Raw genomic sequence first — 20,766 nt, forward strand, 5'->3', positions numbered from 1 at the left:
CGTGACCCATAGGTTGAGAACCGCTGCTTTAGTTCTAGCTGGTCACCACCAAGCCCTTATCTTCATTTTTTATCATTAGTTGATGCAAGAGCACAACATTAGAAGGGATATTTTAGGAAGGATTGTTTTACTTATTGTTTGAGGCATATTTAATACTAAGTCACAAGTCATGATATACATTCAAGAAGAAGAAAAAGGCATAACTGGTAGGGTTTATGCAGTATGCTAAGCAAGATCTAAATGCAACCTATTGTTGTTTAGTAAGATCTACATGGTTGCTTTTGGACTTAAGGACTGTATATGGCAGCTTCATCTTTTCAAACAGCAGTTAGTGAGAAAAAGCATTTTTTTTTAAAAAAGGTGCCCCTATTAAAGAGAGTCTATTTTTAAAATTATCCAAGGCTGATTTAAAATGAAATAATATTCCAAAGGAAAAGAGGAATAAGGTCTTGCAATTATCCATCTTTGGAAATGTCTTCCGGATAAACCAATATAGCACTGAATCCAGTGGTGGGATTCAGCCAGTTCGCACCACTTCAGCAGAACCGGTAGCTAATTTTTTGTTGCCCAGGCCCAGAATGGACTTCCGGAAGCAGCATCCACACAGAGAACCGGTTGTTCACATATCTGAATCCCACCACTGACTGAATCATGGAATATATTTGCTGAACATGCTTATCCATAATTAAATCTAGTTTTATAACCCAATGTAAAACACTACAGTAAAATGTGATCAGATACTTTCTGTTTCAGTGAATTACAGAAACACAACTGGATCATGGCAAATTTCCCATGTAGGCTAACTGATGCTTCCTAAGTAAAGGCATTACATTTTTTCTGGCTTGGCTAGTTATGCTATTTAATAAGGAAAGCTAGCAGAAATAAAAACATCCACTGATGACAATTGCAATTATTTCTTTCTGAAATAGACACAGATGAAGATCCACGTCAACATGAAACTTGGAGTCCTTTTGCTTTGTGTCCTTCTGTACCTTACCACTGGAGGTTGTGATCGGGTATACGTTCACCCCTTTTATCTGATTTCCCCTGAAAATACTGCTGCCAACAGCTGTAAGGAGCTGGAAGAAAGAGAACAGCTGGTGAAGGTGTTTGTTCCCCTCTCCATTGAATCCCATTTCACTTCAATATATGAAGAGAGTCTGAGGAACAAGAGTGAGGAAAAAGAGAAACACTTGGGTGTGACGTTCTTAAAATACCCCATTTATGTGGTTGGGGGCCGTTTTTACAAAGAGCTGAAGAAAATACATGGAGGCAGCAACATTGTTCTTTCTCCTATATTCATATATGAGTCTCTATGGTCCATTTATTTAGGGGCTTCTGGACAAACAGCAACCGATCTGCAGATTTTATTAGGGTTCTACCTGCCATTCAATGACTCAAGGTGTATGTTCAAAATAGATGGACGTAAAATTCTATTTGATCTGAAGATTATCCTGAATGCCCCTTTACGCTCCAGGGACCCAGAGGGACTGTTTTTCTCCAAGTTTTTGTGCCTTTTCTCTGCTCCTGGTACCCATTTATCTGAGCCTTTTGTCCATGAATTGGCCTTTCCAGATGTTAATTTCCATGTTCGAGCTGTGGATTTCACCAACCCCACAGAGGCCACGAAACAAGTAAATGCTTTTGTCGAAAAAAAGAGCAGACACAACACCAAGAGTCTGCTGGCTGACATTGATCAGGAAACCACTCTGCTGATGACAACGTACACTCATTTCAAAGGTACCTGACAGGAAACGGGATTGTCACAGATTAGGACCGATGACAATCCCTAGAGTGGAGCAGATCGAGGAGAAAATTAATGATATGAAACTTGTAAAATAATGCAATATTTATTTTGTCCACATGTTAAAATGGGGATTGAAATAAATATGGGGAGTTGGATCTCCAGACCTTCATCAGGCTGTAACACAGAACATTACTTGAATAACCCGTATTATTAATTCCCTCTGAGCAAAATTAATTTCTGGCAAATTGGATGGGCATTCAGGTACAGTGGGTTACATACCTATCTTTTAACCATTAGAATATATTCCCATTCCTCACTGAGAGACCCCGGGGTGGGGAAGAGAGTTGCTTGGAAAGTCTATACCAGGGATAGGCAACCTTGGCTCTTTTATGACTCATGGACTTCAACTCAGGAATTCTGGGAGTTGAAGTCCACAAATCATAAAAGAGCCAAGGTTGCCTACCCCTGGTCTATACTGTTTTGTATATTATTCTGAAAAATTGGAGATGATCCCCTTTTTCACAGTTGCAGCTCACAATGACTACTTCATACGCAAAAGCATGATAGCCACTGGTAATTGACAGTAGCAATTGAAGAACAGTAAGGAAGGTATGCATCAATTATGGTTGGTCAGGACCAAAGCACAGAGATTAACGATTTTTTTTTTAAAATTACAGAATAGGAATAAACTGTTTGCTTCCCTGCTTCACCCCACCACTTTGTTTTATTTTTTTTATCTATACAATTTATATGCCATCCAACTCCCCGTTTGAGAATGAGGTTCCCTTGATTCTTTGAGTACTGAAGAGATAATGTTTGTGCTTGCATGTTTGACAAACTGTAACTGTTGGCAAGAATTTAGCCATGCATAATATGTGAACCCATTTGATCTGGTTATCTCTCATAACAGAGTCAGCCAAGTCTGTATTTGTTTTTGTGCCTTTGAGTCAGTGTTGACTGCTGATGACTAGTTTTTGCAGTTTTCTTGGCAAGGTTTTTCAGAAGTGGTTTGCCCTTGCCTGCTTCTTCCTAGGGCTTAGAAAGAGTGACAGGCCCAAAGTCACCTAGCTGTTTTGGGCCCAAGGTGAGACTAGAACTCACAGTCTCCCAGTTTAATAGCCTGATGCCTTCACCACTACACCAGACTGGTTCTCTGTGTCTGCTCATAGGATACAACTGTAGAAAAGGTTACCACTGCAGTGTGAGAAACCATTACAGGAGAAAAGTATAATGGCTCTATTCCTGTAGTATAAGTACCTTCTGGAGATTCTTGAAGCAACTAATGTGGTTTCAAAAGGTACTTGTTGAAGATCAGTTTTCTAAGCAGACGTTCAACTGCTGAAAAAATACAGTGTGTTTTTGAGCCTTTTAAGGTTTCTCAAATGAATCACATAATTAATTTAAGTATTATTTCACTTAAAATTTTGAATTTAGTTTCCCATCTCTTATATTCTTCCAGTCTTTGATTTATTGTTTTATGGTTTTGTGTTATAAGTTCCTTTGAATATACTTATGTAGTAGGAACCTTGAATTCTGTCCAAGAAGAGAAGTGGATAAGGAGGTAAATATACATTGCATGTAAATATTCAGCTAGAACCTTTTTACGCCAAAGAGAGGAAAACAGTTAGTTTCCTCTAACCACATTTTCATTTGTTTTTCAGCTGTAATAAATGGAGCGTCCCCACTCAAAGAACCTCAAGAATTCTGGCTTGATTCCCATACTAAGATCTTTGTTCCTATGATGACAGTATCTGGAATCTTCAAGTATAAAAATCATCCAGGATTTTCTATTGTTAAAATTCCTCTCAACAAGAGTGTATTTCTGCTGCTTTTACAGCCTAACAGTGAGCTACCTAGTGATGAAGATCTGTATTCTTTGATACCTTCTTTGGAATGGCTTGAAGACTTGCAATCAAAGTACGTTCACACATTCATCACAACACTAGAAACTCGTAAAAACTTCCTAACAGTACAAACAGTTTGATGGTAGAACCAATTACCCAAAGAGGTGGTGGATAATTGGTTCTTCTTTACGCTAGACAGTCATGTGTCTCTGGAATGCTTTAATTTATATTCCTGCACAGTGCAGAAAGTGAGATATGATGGCTGAAATGGTAGCTTGCAATTCTATTATTCTAAGAAGATTTTTGTAGAATCAGGGAAAGTCTAGATGTGGTAGTTATGAGATTCTCCAATAGATGAAGCATCTCTAAGTTAAACTTTAGAATTCATCTCACCATTCATACTCAAATATTCATAGCAGTGTTCCAATATCTAAGAGGCTGCCACAAAGAAGAGGGAGTCGACCTATTTTCCAAAGGACAAGAAGCAATGGATGGAAACTAATTAAGCAGAGATCCAACATAGAACTAAGGAGAAATTTCCCAAGAGTTAGAACAATTAATCAGTGGAATGACTTGCCTCCAGAGGTTGTGGGTGCTCCAACATTGGAGATTTTTAAGAAGAGATTGGATAATCATTTGTCCGAAATAAGAATTACCTATTTTTATTTTTATTCTTCCAGAAAATAATTCCAAACCATAACCTTTTTTAGGATTCAAGCCTATGTATTAATAGAGTATCCACTCAAATCTGCCTTTGTAATCTGTCCTTCACTGATTTGGGTATCTACGGTATGTACAAGGCATCACAAAGAATTCATCAGGTGGTGATAGCTTAAGCTTAGTATGGCTACAAAAGAGAAGGGACCTTCAATATACAACAGAACAAAATATTTGTGCACAATACAGAAAGGGAGTTGTGTAGCATTTCTGTGCAGAATTACAAATAGGTATAAAATCAAAATAGATATTTGCCAAATTATTTTAGGGAAAGTGTTGTTTTTGTTCTGGACATCTGGATGAAAAGAGCGACTTTTGGTGGATATTATGAAAAGATCTGATCAAGTGCCTGAGCAGAAAGGACCAAGCACTAGGGATCATGTCTGAATTTGGGTGGCTTTGTTAAACTACACACACACACACGCACGCACGCACACAATAGAGCACGGGTGTCAAATTTGATTGCGTCACATGATGTATTGTGATGTTTTGTGACTTTTTTACCTTTGCGGAGCCGGGGCATTCATGGCCTGCGCATGACGCATCCAGTCCACAGGCCACCAGTTTGACACCTGTGCAATAGAGGAGACATTTCTTAGACAATGGTATAGTTACCACTATAGTGCATGTTTAGGAAAAGTCCACTCTCTCTCTCCCATACCCGAGTTTTGAGAGATAATCACCACCAGTTCCTTTGTCAGGACAGAGAAGCAACCAATGTGACTACTGTCCCACTGACTTCTGGTTTATGAGTGCTCAATGGCAAATCCAGCCCCACATTCTCCTGAAGCCTGTAACCATCACTTCTTGGAATTTATTTAGAGACAACTCTTTCATTATCTTGTGCTTTGCCCTTTCTTCTCCCCTTTCTTTCTTCCTTCTGCAGACAAATTCACCTGACTTTTCCAAGGGTGTCTTTTACAAGCATATACAGCCTTCAAGAACTCCTTGTGAAACTGGGGATGTCTAATCTGCTCGGAAAAGAAGCCAGTTTCAGATTGCTAAGCAGTAGTAATGTGACCAATGTAAAGGTATGCAGTCATTTGTAAGCATATAAGTCTATTGGTTGGACCATGTATTCAGTATCCAAGAATGGATGATAGAGATCAGGGATGGGGAACCATGGCCTTTTTATGATTGGTGGATTTCAACTCCCAGAATTCCTGAGCTAGCATGGCTCATGATGAAATTCTGGGAGTTGAAGTCCACAAGTCATAAAAGGGCCATGGTTCCCCACCCTTGATATATACATCAGGGCTTTTCAACCAGTGGTACGGGTACCACCTGTAGTACATTGGCACCTGGCAGGTGGTACGCGACCATCCTAGAAAAGGGGTAGTGGGGGAGGGGAATGAGCTGAACCGGTGGCAGCACCACACAAGCCTGAGCGAGAGATGGCTGGAGCTGCAGGGCTGTCAGGGCTCAGCGGAAGCGCCAGGATCAGCGACAGGCTCCATCTGGAGCTCGGCGCTGATCCTGGTGCTTCTGCTGAGCCCAGAAGAAGTGTCGATCAGCTGGAATGTTGCAGCATCCCCAGGGTCTTGTGATTTACATTCAGATACTTGGCAACTGATTCATATTTATGATGGTCACAGTGTCCCAGAGTCATGTGAAGTGACCAAAACCTGCTGCAACCACCCAGCAGACGGGGGAAATAAAAACCAAACACCCCCACCCCACCCCCGCTGCCAATCCCCAACAGAAATGCTCACAACAATGAAAACCTCGGACAGGAGGAAGAGCGCCGCTGGGTGGCAGGCAGGTGTCTTGCTCGGCTGTGGCTTGGGGGGCACTTTTTTCAGTGCCATTGTAACTTCGAAGAATCACTAAGCGAACTGTTGTAAGTCGAGGACTACCTGTACTTTATCACTTTTTTCCCTTTTTTGGGGGGGGGGGTCATCAAGTTTTTGACACCTTGCTAGGTGACTGGTGGTACTTGGATATTGCCATATCCTAAAAGTGGTACAATGGGTGAAAAAGTTGAAAAGCCCTGATATAGATGATATGGATGGATGGATGTAGATAGATAGATAGACAGACAGACAGACAGACAGACAGACAGACAGATAAATAGATAGATAGATTTTGGACAGTATTGGCACAACGATATAAGCCTTCTATAAGAATTATATGACTTTTTAAAATCCAAGTTTCTAAATCTCTTTATTAGCACTTTTAAAATATCTTTTTATTTATTGGGCTTTTTTCATTTATAATCTTAGCACTGCGGCCTACTGACTCAGATTTACTGTCTTTGTTTTTGCTTGCAGATCATAAATCAGCAACTTTTTGAGCTCAGCCCCAGTGAAGATCAAGTAGAAGCTCACACAGAAGAACATGCTGGCGAGACACTTAAAATAACATTGAACAAGCCATTTCATTTTGCAGTGTGTGAAAAAGAATCGGATGTATTGATTTATTTTGGCCAAATAACAAATCCCCTACAAGAAACATAAATTCTGGATGGGGAAAAATAGTTTTCTTTAATCCTTTAATCTTTTTCCTGTAGTACTTAGTTTTTATGTTGTTGTTTTTTGTCTTGTTTTGAAAACTAATGCATCTTTCTAAAATAAACTTGACAAATTTATTAATAGATCTTTCTAAAAAAATACTGCTGTTCACATTGTGATTAATAAAGTGCTCACATCTCATAAGACTATTATAAGATAAAGTAGATCATTTTCCATTTACTGAGAGATTCCAATGTGTGCTGGGTTTAAGCCATATGTATAAATTTTAATCCATGGTTTATGGTTTAGCAAACCTAACTATTTTGGCTTATTCAACAATGTATGTCGATCTAATATTCCCTGTGAAAGAATTCAGCCACTCAAAAATGTGGGAAATAATATATCCAGAACAGAGAACTTAGTAACCTGTTTCCACGTTCAATTTAAAGATATTTAGCCATGTCTATGTTTAATTATCACACAATTAACTTTAGCTAAATTAGTATGATGTTACAGTTAAACTCTATTCAAGTTACAAGAGTTACTTCATGAAAACTGCACACACAGATCATATTTGCATGATATTATTGAGAAATTTCCCAGCGAACTCACTCAACTTTTTGGGCTAATAGTATATGGCCTATCTTGGTCAGTAATCCCTCTGCTTGCATTTTCTAGGCCTTTCCATGCTTAGATTCGTGGGACTGGGTTTAACAATTTGCATGAAACATTACCCACCCATGACCAAATTTAGTGTGAAGAAGGCCATGGAGTGAGATATTTGTTATATGCCAGGAGGAACAAGGTTGAATAGCTTTCCAAAGCCAGAACAACTTGTGATGGTGCAATTGAAAAAAATAAAAAAAATAAAAGCTTAATCTGCAAGGTGATTTAATACACCTACTTTGTGTCTAAAAATCATTAACTCCCACCCCACAAGTATGGAGAAAAATTCCCATCATTAAAAATAATGCAGGCCTCGAACTGAATTGTTTGATCAATACATTGCAGTGAAATCCCTGAATATCTGGTCATATTCTCTGAGACATACATTGACTGGAAAAAAAAGTTGTGGTCGGGTGCACTTGCTGGTCATAAGATTTCAGGATTGCTGGATCCACTATCTAGAGCAGAGGTCCCCAACCTTTTGGCCACTAGGGACCGGTTCTGTGGAAAGGTTTTTCCACGCACTGGAGGGTGCGTGGTTTTGTATTCTGCCTGCATCCCGCAGATGGGGTTTTGCTTGTTTGTGTGGACCGGTTGCTGGCATGCCGCGGCCTGGTACCGGTCCACAGACCAGGGGTTGGAGACTTCTGATCTAGAGCATGGTGCCAAACACAAGCATTTACAACTAAAGTTTTTATAAACTTGTCTTTACATTTATTCCAAGGGCCAGAACTTTCACGCCAAAATTAATATGTTTGCTTCATGGTTCTTCCCTCCTTTTCACCTTGGCATTATAATTCATACTCTGTATGCATACCTTTGAAACAGGATCCAAACTGGATATTAAACATGTCTTGCTCTGTGCTCCATCCTAGTAATAGAGATGAAGAATCTCCCCCCCACTTTTTGGGGGGAATCAGGAAAACATTTGTTTGATTTGCATGCCAGTAGTAGGCAAAAACTAATTTAATGCAAGGCCACCTCTCTCTCCTTTGTTGTCCAGCACTCTGATTCAAAGGTTTTTTTTAGTATCAACTAATAGTGTAAGAACCGCTGTGATTCTAGGATATTTTATCTCCTGAAGTCATAACAATATGCATTCCTTCAAATTCAGAACTTCTTCCTGTCAAGACTCACCTATGTTTTCAAATTAGGTACTGGCCACACCATGGCAGCCAGGAGCCATAATTGAGCCTCCCAACCTTCCAGGGATCATACTGTGTTGTAGTGACCTCAAGGAGGGTTAAAAAAAAAAAAGTGTTTCAGAGTTTCAGTAACGGAAATAAGGATTTTGATGGAAATAGGAATTCCACATCCCTGAGAAGTAAAGAGTTGCCATAACCACTCAAAAATGCCTACCAAGCCTGTAAAAGCACTCCTCAATTAGCCTTGAATTCTGAGATGATTGACTAAACCTCTACCAAATAAATACTACAGCTCTATCTCTATTGTTCACTTATTGTATGCCAACAAACGAAAAATAGCAGGTAATCTGAAAACAACACCTTCAAGGAAAAGACACTTGGAGAAATTTTTCATCACAGGATATGGGAAACATTTTGAATCGGAATAAAAGATGCCACCCCTTGAGAAAAAGCTTCAAAATAGTTTTCCTTTAAAAAAATCCAATAATAGTTCTTTATAAACTCTAAGTAATATAATACAAACTATCCTTGGATGTCACAACATTACTACTCTTACACTTTTTGTTACTATTTTTATCACAAAATAATAAAAACACACGACATATGAACATAATTAACGCCACTTTTTATTCTAACAAAATTTACAAAAAGACAAAAATCCTTTTGTTCATTTTAATCATATTAAATTCACTTTTCTGCATGATAATAATTTACAATAAAAATAAAAATATTTTCCATAATCCTATGGCAGAATACGTAGAATATATATAAACTGCCTTCCATATAACGGAAAACCAAAATAAATGTTCTCCCCTGTATGTTTCTTTATTTTAATGAAATGAGTTTTTTTATTTTATTTTGAGACACATTTAAACTTGCTGCTGGAGCTGCATTAGGAAGCACTTTTTTTTGCTACACGGCATTTGGCAAAGGAAAGTAAAAATAAAAAATAAACTCTCTTTTTCTTTTTGGGAAGCTAGGTCTCTTCATTAAAAAGCTGGAGATTGTGTTATGTTTGTTCGGTGGCTATCTGATCTCTAGCAGCTTGAACAAGCTCCGAAAGAGTGGAAAAACTTGTAATGTTGCTCAGCTGCATCCCCATCTTCTCCATCTAAAACAAAATATCAGATTTACTAATTATTGCATTGTAAGCAACACCAGAAATATTTCAAAAATAATATAATCAGAAGATCTACAATATGAACATTGAATTTCAAGAAATTACACACACACCCTCCAACCCCCCCCCCCCCCCATGCTGTGAAATATATTGGAGCAATAGAGAGTGACCAGCCTAAAGTATATCAAAAGCAAGAGAGAATGGCTGGCCAAACGATTGGAATTGTGGGTTGTGTGGTCAAACTTGAACACATTAACAGCTGCAGCTGTGCAAAAACAACAACAACAACAACCCTTAACTGTTGTTGGCATCTAAGTTACCTGCATTCCAAAATGTTCCACATCTAAAGCTAACTGTAAGCGAATTTTGTTATCATCACTCATGCCTCCAGAAGGGGAGGGAAGATTTGCAGTTACAGTTTTTCTGGCTTGTTTTAGCCTTTTCAAACTCTCTTCCATTTTCTTTACAGAATTTAGAATATCTGATACTGTATCCAAGTACCTACATAAAAAGGAATAGATTAGATTATGAACACTTGTGGACAGAACTTCATTTACAGGGGGGGGGAAGAAAGGAATTTTACTATGTATATACTGTACCTACTAGTTATATTGTGCCTAAAAGATGGAGAAGAATATAAATAAATATAGAGAAATGAAAATACACGCTTTCTCTCCTGTTTACTTCAATAGCAATTGAAAATTGCTGATTTTAGCCTGGAACATGCCCTATTTTAATTTTACTTTAGCTTTTATCTATACAATATGTTGGCTCTTAAAGCCTAGAATATCACCACAAAATTCTGGTCCCTAGTATAAAGGAGACAATAGCAACAAAATACTCCTATCGTACTTCAACGTTAAATAATTTCAAAAGACACACAGGCTTAGGTCTCAGAAACAAATTGTAATATAAGAAATATATGAAATAACTACAACTACAACAACAACAACTTTATTGTCACTTTGAATGTACACCAATCGGCATACATCAAAATGAAATTTTGTTGCCTACAGCTCTCAAAGGGTCACCACCTCTGATATACGTTCCTTGTTCGTGGCCAGCTCAACTTTCAGAATGTCCATTTTAGTCCCCAGGGAGCGAACGATGGCAAACAGGACAGATGGAAATGGAGCTCCATGTGGATTAGCCCTCAAATTAGCTTGTATTCCTGCACAACAACCTCGCCTCTTTTTGTTTTTTCTGATCCTGTCTCTTCCATCTTTTCCTTAAAGAGGCCTCACTCCTTTTCGCCCCTGGAGCACGCTGCCGCCTCCTTCAGCTTCTCCAAAAGCCTCTCTCCCTTCCTCTGGGCCTGATGCCGACAGCCTCATCCAGTTCCTTTGCTCCATAAACCCTGGGACCTCTCCTCCTCTGCCTCCTTTGGAAATAGCCCTGATTTGCAATAGAATCCGTTGCTGTGCCAGCAGGCAGATCTTGCTGCTGGCAGAACAATTTCAAACAGTGCAAACGACTTTTAACGGTCTCACCAACAGTTCCGAAACAGCTAAAAACTCACCATACCAGCAAAGATTGTCGGTCGTATGTTACTTTAGTCCAGTGTTTCTCAACCTTGACAATTTTAAAGCATGTGGACTTCAACTCCCAGAATTCCACAGCCAGCATTGCTGGCTGTGGAATTCTGGGAGTTGAAGTCCACATGCCTTAAAATTGTCAAGATTGAGAAACACTGCCTTAGTCCCACCACGTTGCTCAAACACATTAAAACCTTCCCGATCATATGGTCTATATCCCTTATATCCCTCCAAAAACGTTTCATCTTCGAGAGCCAATGCAGCCACAGCCGATCCAAGCGCCGCCATCTTAGAACTCAATAAGGGGACACAGGAAGCTCCTTACGCAAGACAGTCCATTGGTCCACCAAAGTAATTATTGTCTATGCTTCCTTATTCCAAAATACGTCTTCCACAGGCCCACCACCAGATTCCAAGATATGAACCTAGACTTTTTTTTAAAACATATTGTGCTGTACTTAATTTAAATTTAATTTAGATTAAATACAGCAGAAAATGTTTTGTATTATTGAGATTTCAAAATCCCAAATCAAAATTCCCCATTTCTCAAGCTGAAGGGTCTGTGCACACCTTCAGATGCTGCTTACTTAGAACTTCCAACAGCCAACAGAAGAGAATACACGTATCTCAGGTTCAACTGTGTAGTCCTCGGTGCTCTCTGAGCTTGGTTGTTTGCTGGCAGACATTTCATTAACTGACTAGGTAATATCATCAGTAGTAGTAGTAGTAGTAGTAGTAGTAGTAGTAGTAGTAGTAGTAGTAGTAGTAGTAGTAGTAATAATAATAATAATAATAATAATAAAAAAAAAAGTTGGAAGGGACCTTGGAGGTCATCTAGTCCAACCCCCTGCTCAGACAGGAAACCCTATACCATTTCAGACAAATGGCTGTCCAGTCTCTTCTTAAAAACTTCCAGTGTTGGAGCATTCATCACTTCTGGAGGCAGGTTGTTCCACTGGTTAATTATTGTAACTGTCAGGAAGTTTCTCCTTAGTTCTAGGTTGCTTCTCTCCTTGATTAGTTTCCATCCATTGCTTCTTGTCCTGCCCTCAGGTGCTTTGGAAAATAGCTTGACTCCCTCTTCTTTGTGGCAGCCTACAATAGTTTGCCTTGCTAGTGTTGGTGGCGGTGTGGTTTCTCTTTGGTAGCTCCTTATGTTTTGAATGGTATGTAAATGGGGTTCAAAAGAATTATTAAGATCCCCACATCCCGCACTGGCAGGGTAAGCTACTGCACATAAACAGAAAACCTCACACTCATCAGGACTGATAATGTTTATCTAGTTGTGTAATGAAACATTTGCAAACAATAAAGCTCGCCTCAAGGACTCTTGTTCCAACAGCCCCAGCCATTATGACCAATGATGGGTACAGTTAGGAGTTATCATTCGGCAATGGGCCTTTTCCTTTTTTCCATCACTACAGGAGATTAAGAGACTGTCACCACATTTTTCTCAGAAATAAGGAGTATTCACCACATGAACACTGACTTTCCCACCAAAGTGAATCAAATGATGCCAACCTCCTTAGGCTGTCCACAATTACAACATTTATCTCTGCTGGTAGAAATCTTTCACAGTGTAACTGTAAATATTTTGGTTTCTGCACACACACACACACACACACAAAATGTGCTATCAAAGGCCTACTTGTGGAAATGGCAGCACATGTATAATCATGTACATTTTACTTATTTATGTGTAAATTTTTGGATTTTAGAGATGCCTATATTATATGAAGGGAGATTCCAAGGAGGCCTATGTCATTTTAATGGAGCTTATCAGGAAAGCTTTTTGATGCATAGTAATGAGCTGTGAATGTAAATAATCTGTGAATTTTCAACAACTTCCTATAAGACTGGCAACGTTCTACTTAAAATGTCACTTACTTCTGTGTGCTTGTATTGAGGGCTCCTTCCAGCCATTGCTCAATCACAGCTGGCTTTAATATATCTTTGTAATCATTCTTCAGTTGAAGGAAAGGTTTAAGGGCACTGTCAACATAGGGCAAAGCCTTGGTTGGCACTTCCTGATTATTGATGTATGAGATGTGAGGGGAAAAAAACACAAGACTTTATTGTCTACAGCAAACCTTAACATGACAATTTAGAAAGATGAATGGTTAATTGCTCATGCATAGCAGTCTTAGAATTATTCAGTAGCAACAGATAAAACATTCCAATGAATAATCTGTGATAATATTTAAGGCAATCCTGATTTCTAGAGAACAAATGGCAGAGCATGCCTCACCTATATGGCCTTTAGAGCAAACATGAATCAATCATAATTATCACAATTTGTATTAGAATTAACACATGTATAGCCAAACAGAAATAGCTGACAAAAAAAATTGAAATGCTTAATCAAAGGATTTAACCCTGAACAATGAGATGTACTGTCAACAATCTTAACAGTTTTGGTAGCAGCAAATTGGAATTAAGCAAGTATGACAGAGATTGAGCCATTCTATTACATTAATAGCAATGTTAGCTTTCTTCTCCTATAGGTGGGAGTAATGGGAAATAGGAGATCTCTGATGTTGATCTCTCTGTTTACTTCTGAAGCAGTCCTTGTCAGCTGCACAGACTAATAACCATTTATCTGAAAAAGAGATGCGTACTGATGGAAGCAATGGCATTGATGCACTGCCAAAGTCTGCTTTAGAAAATCTGAGTGCGATAGAGTCAAGAGGACCCAGAAGGATATTTTAGTTTTTACATCACCATATCTTTCCTAGGTCCCAATGAGATCAATATGGAATTAGAAAAATATGGGCATGGATAATGGGGATGTCAATGCTGCAAATACTTGCTTTGACAATATGCAGAACTGTCTGGTATTTTTATAGTTAAACCAGGCAACAGGGAAAAAGGGAGAATAAGGATAGCCCGGGGAAAAGAAACCGGAAGTAAATCACATCTTCCAAGTTGATTGGAAGATGTGAACCATGACCCCAAAATAAGGGGGGGGGGAAATGCTTAGAATGTATATGCGTAACGGAAAAGAAGCCAGACCTAAGCATTTCCACCATGCTGTACTGACATCTCTGTAACCTTAATAAATGCTATTAGGAGAAAATATGCCTGAAAGTCCTTTTAAGTGTTTCGTTAATCAGACACATGACAGGGGACATATGAACATGATACAACTATACACATACACACACACAGCCCAATTTAAAGGACCCCATAATAGTTATTGTAATGGCCATTTATATTGTGCATACATATACACACATATATTTTCAAATGTTAAAAAAAATACCTTGTTAGTTCTTCTATATAGCCTTGGGATTTCCAGGGCACTTTTCAAGTAGCTAAAGCAAGAATCATTTAAGTCCTGAATTATCTTACTGTTTAAAGTTGGCCAGGAACTTAGTAAAGAATTCTTTGAATCTTCTAGTGCTCCTATTGAAGAAATATATACATTTATACACAGTAAAATCTAAACATCCCAAGCCAGCCTTAGGTATATGGATATTTTCCAATTCCTCTGAAGTACAGTTAAAAACAAATACAAACAGAGCTGGACTGTACTACTTAAAATTATATATTATGATACAACTGCTTCAATATTATGTTTCACAGAGATATAAAAGAGCAGGTTTTAAAACACCGCCTGTTCTCTTAGCTGTACTTGGCAAGTGTCCAAGTGAGTCAGAATTCTGCAACCCTCCTTCACTCACCCCCATTCATTCCCTCTTTCACGTCATTTTAGAATCAAGTAGTTTACATGTGTAATTGAAAGATCTGCAAACACTAGCAGAGAAATATGCTTAAGAACCAGTAATGTATTCATCCCAAAGGAGGAAAAAGAAGATTAAGCAAATCCATTTCCTCAAACATTGAGAGATTTCTTCAATTTCAATTTTCCTCATTCAATTTAACATTTTCTGTCTTTGTAAACACATTGCCTGGTAAATATATATTTATCAAAAGTTGAATACATTAGAGAGAGAGAGATAGAGAGAGATACAGAAATGTTTACCTGAGATGCAAGCTATATTCTTGAAGCCAATCATGTCAAGTTTTGGTTGGATCATTTCCAAAAGTTCAGGAAGCTGAATGAAAAATATGCAAGGCATTATGAGTACATAACCTTCAGGTATCTGACACACTGATGCAGAAAAAGTTCTTGCGTACAAGACTGTAATGTTTCTGCAAATCTCTTTGCTGAAACACACACACCAAATAAAGAAGGCATCAGCAACATCTTACAATAAAGGATTCTGTATTCAGTACCTGTGTGTGACCCATGCCAGCCTTCCATACATACAGTTTCTAGAATTAAACAGGTGTACCTGACATAATAATAACAACGAGCTATTTAACCAACTATGGAAAAGGAATAAAAATTACACTTTAAACAATTTGATTCGAACACCTAGAAAGTTGCATGTTAACAGTTTAAATTTTTTTGAACTGGTAAGACTAAAGGGGTGAACGGATCACTTATCCTACTTTTACCTCAATGATAAGAAACCGAGATAAAAGTTGATAACCAAAACAGCAGCCACAAATGTTAAAGAATAATTTTCGTCAGGACACATTATGATATTTATAGGTTTTCTGTGTTAGAGAGAGTCAGGTAAATCAGTAATATCTACAAACCCATTCCTGAAGTCGATCCAAATCTGCAGCAACAAACACAAGCTGGGTGGTAGATATAGAAGGTAAGGGCTGAGCATTTGGACCAGACTCATTTCCTTGATCTTCAACAGAGTTCAGCGAGGATTCCTTGCTTGCCAATGTTTTTTTATGGTCTTTCACAGTTTCATTAGAGACAGGCCTGAGCAGAAGCTATTCCGTTTATAAAAAAAAAAGAGTGACAAAGAGCAATATTATAGAGAAATCCATGAACATTTATCTTACGTTTGTCAAAACTTTTGTGTTATTTGTTAAAGACAGATGCTAATTTTGTATCAGTTTAATTTCTTAATATTCCTAGCCTAAGATTCTCAGCATGAAAAGTTGGCTGTGTGACTGGATCAGTCACTCTCTCTCTCAGTCCAATCTATCTCACAGGTTTGTTGTCACAAGCAAAAGAGGAAGAGGGAATATTATGTATGTTTGCTGTCTCGAGTTTACTTATGAATTAATAAGGTGTGATAAAATAAATAAATTAAGTAAGTAAGCCTGGTGGAAGGCAGCCACTGTTTTTCTCACCTCATTAATGAAGACTGAGTAGCGGGCTAGAATCTGCAGTGAAAGCTTCCACAATCGATCAGTTAGCAATGGTAGAAAAATCTGAGCTGACCAGCACTTCTGTAAGCTAGCCCACGTCATGTGTGTTGCCAAAAGGCAATACGAACTTCCAGCTGCCAAGAAACAACAGAGGTAGTTCAGTTATGATCAATGTTACATTTAAGACATTATCTTATTGACTTTGCTTTTATTTTCTAATCTCCAGGCTTCACTCCTGGCACAGTTCCTCTTCTAGAGGAAATTCTGCAAGTGTAGTTTTACAGCATTTCCTCAAAAGTTGCTTATGGGATGTCCCCTTGGTGGAAAATCTGTGCATCTTTCTACAAGCCAGAAGTTCTTCTCTCCAGCCAGTTGCAAGGGGAGATGGTTTTGCACTCTTCCCTCGTGGCTGTTGAAGGCTCATTTATTTAATTTTTTCTCAAGTCTCAATTATAGCAACTAGCCATCTTTTGACCAACTTTGTACTTGCAAATATAAAAGGTAAGCACGATTTGCAGAAGTTACATAGCAGAGGAGATGGAAAAGTGGGAAACGGTTGCTTCCTTAATAACTAGTTTATTTTGTAAAAAGAATACTATCCAACATTATAAAATGATGGATTGCAGACAGTAAACTATAAAGTAGAAACCTGGGGCACATTTTACCTTTTGTTTCATCAGTGCTACCCATGAACAGTTCTTTATTTAGTGGGAAACATTATAAGTCAATTCTACCTTCGGTCAGAGTTGTAATAAAAACAACTCTTCTTCAACATTTGGACATATATTTCTCTTCTTTTGTTCAATTCATTTGCTTTTGTTCTAAGCAAATATTACATGGATCATGATAATGTGAGCTGATCACTATCACAAAATTTCTGGTCAGCAGAGCAGCACTTTTTATATGAAGATTTTTTAAAAATCCCAGCAATGGAAAATAAGTATTTTTCTTATGTTATCTAAATATAAAAAGCATGAGGTATGCATGTTAAATAAAGAGAAAAAACTTTACCTGGAGTCTCTTCTAAGCCATCAAAAAGAGCTGCTTCTAAAGCTTCAGCAATTTCTCTAAATCTAAAAGAACCACAAAATATCTTTTGTGAAACCCCGGTGAAAGTAAGGTTAGCAATTAACATCTGGCAGTTTAGTGACGCAAGCTATCAATCTAATCCTACCAATTGTATCTCAAATCTGAATATCACACAGAAGTTCTAAGAGGATATTTTTAGTGCTGTGGAATCCCCACCCATAACTTCAACTTGGTTTCTCTGTGGTGATTTCCCAGCATTACCTAAAGACTGGTTCCCTTTTCCAGATGTTTTAATCTTAAGAAACCTTAGTACCTTCATCCGAGAAATGATCAACTCATTGTGGTTTCACTTAATAAGTATGCTACGATGCATCTCTCTTCATCTCTCTCTCTCTCTCTCTCTCTCTCTCTCTCTCTCTCTCTCTCAAAATAAACTATGAAACAATTAAAAGCTAATAAAAAACTAATTTTACGATTAACCTAAATAAATGCACTGGACAAGAGATTCTTTTGATAAGATTCCTCACAAAATCTATCACCCAAAAGCACTCATGCCTGTTGCTAAATGAATCCTGTGATCAAAAAAGATTAGGAGATGCATGACGCGTCACTGTCTATAAGGGTGAGAGAAAGAGATCTAGGTAAGTGGATAAATAGGTTGCATGCAACATAGCTCTTGATTATACATCTGGATTGCTAGTCAATTTTAGAAGGAACATCTGACAGATGGAAAGGCCAGACCCACATAACAGGAGAAAGGGATTTGTAGAAAAGAAGGTGTGGGGATTTCTAGACCTCTGAGACCTCTTCATAAGCTTCAGCACAGATTTTTCTAACCTCTCTTGTTTTCATTGTAACTTGCAATCCAACAACGGAGATTTTGTAATCTGGGACAAAATTCAGTATTATTTGAGAGGAGCTAAATTATAATTGGGAATCTTAGAAGAAAGGAGGACAACTGCTTCTTAATTATGCCTACAATCTCCTACACAGCAGGAATAAAAACAGCATAGAAACTCTTTCTGATGACCTACAGTTAGGTCTTTTGACCAAAGCACCTTTCGTTTTCCACTGATTTACAATGGACACTGGCACAAAGTTCTGCAAATAATTCTAGGGGATAGAAATCAATAGTTCTTTCCGATACCTTGAAAACTTTTGTTTAAAAAGAACGATAAACTTTTAAGAGGGCTTTTTCAATCAGGCTTGTTTCAGAAAACAGCTTAGGTGCTGACAGTGTATAAAATCTTATTTCTGTTTAACTGAACTCATGGTAATTTCTATCATTTTTTCTGGAGAAATGCGATAGATTGTAAAACTAAAATCACACAGAAGTGAAAAGTTTCAATGAAATTGATCAAGAGGTTTTATTACACTTACATTGTTGCAGTTTAATAAAGCTTGCATAAACATGGATAGAAATAAGGGTTCTAAAATAATAAGATTTATATATTCAGATCTCAGATGTTCCCGAAGGCATACTTTTTGAAGAGGTATTCCCTTACATTTGGGGGGGGGGGAAGGGGAGAAGCTCATTTTTAATACATTTTTTCACTTGCATATTTGAAAATGTTCTTTATATCATCTAAGAATAAAACCAAGACACTGACCTTATTTGGAAATAAACTGGCAAATTCCACTTATCATTAAAGCTCTGGTAGGAAGGATGTAACCTCAATCTTTTTACGCTGGCTTGTGAACCACATTGCCGTTCAAACTTCCGTACAAAATCCATACTTAGGTTGTATTTCTGAAGGCAAAAAGCATGCATTAAGTTGTGTATCTAATCATTTACTTCTCTATCCAATCACTTTATCTCATTTTGAAAACTATGAAACTAGAAACAATATCCTATTAGCAATGGAGATATTTACGTGAAGAGAGAATAATATATTTTTTTGATTACATTTACATAAAACTGCACTGAATCAGAATGTTAAGTCTCCTATGTTTTGTCCACCATGCCTCAGATTCAGTTCATATTACAGAGTACAAACTTTCTCTTACAATAGTATTCATCTCTGTAAATGAAGAACATATCTTAGTTGCAATTGAACAAATTATGTTAAATATATATTTAAATCTAACAGTCTGTATCCCTTGGTTTATCACTGCAAACTGTGGTGAATATATAAATTTAAAATTACCTCATGAAATAAATCTGGGTTTCCAGGATTAAACAGAGACGGCAATTTAATTTCTAAACCACGAATGATTTCTGGCCATACGGAATTTACCAAGAAATCATATCCAGGAACTGTATTCCCTCTTTCACTGCAAGATTAAATCAATATTCCTTCTATAAATAGCTCTAATAAAAAAATTCAGAATTTACACAGAGTATTGCATATGTTGCAAGACATTTTTTAGAAACAGATTTCTTGAACACTGTGGATTTCCAGCAATTGTAAGATGCATTGGATTCTAACACTGGAATATTTTATTTATTTTTTTTTTTTTTACAAATCATACCTATGCAAAGAGGTGGCAGTTGAGCATAGGGACCTATAGGGACCACCTGAGTAAAATAGGCAAGCATTTTATACCATATACTAATATACGGCATAGTGACAATTTGGTTATATTGTAGTCCACACTGTTCTCATTGCAAATGTAAAGGAATATTACTAAGTTATTTTTCTGAAATTCACTCGAGATGCATAAAGAAGAAAGCACGCCAATACATTTCTAGAACCTGAATACAAACTATTATGAGCAATTATCACTGCAAATTGAAGCCAAAGAATGCTTCCAGATAGGCAGCTCTTAAGCTATCCTTTCATTGTCTTCCAATGAAAGTCAAACGTGGGACTGCAGTTGAGCTACTGCAGTGCCAGTGGTATTGTGCTTCATGAGTGTGCTCATATCCTGTCCATATCCAGAGACTTTCTGCATGTTCTCCCCCTGTAACATTTTTTATCTGAGTCCAACTTAGTTTGTAGAATTGAGCTGTGAAAATTGGGGTGAATACAGGTGGTGCATAAGGGATCCAATTTCCTTTCAAACAAGTACCCTTTAACGTTAAATGTTCATATTATAAAGGCCTCCAGGACTTTATGTGTGAATGCAGGACACGTCTCAACAGATGTATGGCTTTTCCAATTACATTTACAGTGGCCTTAAGAATGTAGAGAATGGACTTCCGGTGGGACGGCGCGCCGATGGCGGCTCTTTTCGGAGCCGTCCGCTTGGGAAGGCGTCAGAGCCAGCATGAACAGCGGTCAGCAGCTGTTCAGCGGCTTGGAACCTTGTGCCCCGGGAGAAGGGGTCGAGGTGAGTACTCCTGGATAGGAGTAGAGTCCCAAAAGCTCTCCCTTTATCTCGGGAGAGCG

The 20,766-nt window shown here is 38.0% G+C and overlaps 2 protein-coding genes across 2 annotated transcripts in view; one reads left to right on the plus strand and one right to left on the minus strand.

Annotated features, from left to right (window-relative positions):
- Nucleotides 1-953: 953 nt before the first annotated feature.
- On the plus strand, nt 954-6,764 carry AGT (angiotensinogen). The gene is made up of 4 exons (XM_015824907.1): nt 954-1,740; nt 3,409-3,664; nt 5,195-5,339; nt 6,579-6,764. The coding sequence occupies exons 1-4, from the start codon at nt 954-956 to the stop codon at nt 6,762-6,764; spliced, it is 1,374 nt and encodes a 457-aa protein (XP_015680393.1).
- A 2,413-nt stretch (nt 6,765-9,177) lies between these two features.
- COG2 (component of oligomeric golgi complex 2) overlaps nt 9,178-20,766 on the minus strand; it is a 30,046-nt gene continuing 18,457 nt past the window's right edge. The window contains exons 9-18 of the mRNA XM_015824909.1: nt 19,582-19,708; nt 19,045-19,184; nt 17,417-17,478; nt 16,388-16,539; nt 15,833-16,021; nt 15,210-15,282; nt 14,487-14,629; nt 13,112-13,251; nt 10,010-10,190; nt 9,178-9,680 (exon numbers count right to left, since the gene is read on the minus strand). Of these exons, the coding sequence (XP_015680395.1) occupies nt 9,579-9,680; nt 10,010-10,190; nt 13,112-13,251; nt 14,487-14,629; nt 15,210-15,282; nt 15,833-16,021; nt 16,388-16,539; nt 17,417-17,478; nt 19,045-19,184; nt 19,582-19,708 (1,309 nt within the window). The 3' untranslated portion in view covers nt 9,178-9,578. The remainder of the gene's footprint in view (nt 9,681-10,009; nt 10,191-13,111; nt 13,252-14,486; nt 14,630-15,209; nt 15,283-15,832; nt 16,022-16,387; nt 16,540-17,416; nt 17,479-19,044; nt 19,185-19,581; nt 19,709-20,766) is intronic.

The sequence above is a fragment of the Protobothrops mucrosquamatus genome, unplaced genomic scaffold, assembly GCF_001527695.2.
Source record: "Protobothrops mucrosquamatus isolate PMUCROS unplaced genomic scaffold, P.Mucros_1.0 scaffold2411, whole genome shotgun sequence".
NCBI lineage: Eukaryota > Metazoa > Chordata > Lepidosauria > Squamata > Viperidae > Protobothrops > Protobothrops mucrosquamatus.

Bases quoted from the DNA above. Each gene is read 5' to 3' on its own strand.
- AGT (XM_015824907.1), top strand. From the start codon at position 954: ATGAAACTTGGAGTCCTTTTGCTTTGTGTCCTTCTGTACCTTACCACT. The intron at 3,665-5,194 runs GTACGTTCACAC...TTCCTTCTGCAG, and splicing joins CTTGAAGACTTGCAATCAAA to ACAAATTCACCTGACTTTTC. The intron at 5,340-6,578 runs GTATGCAGTCAT...TTTTGCTTGCAG, and splicing joins GTAATGTGACCAATGTAAAG to ATCATAAATCAGCAACTTTT.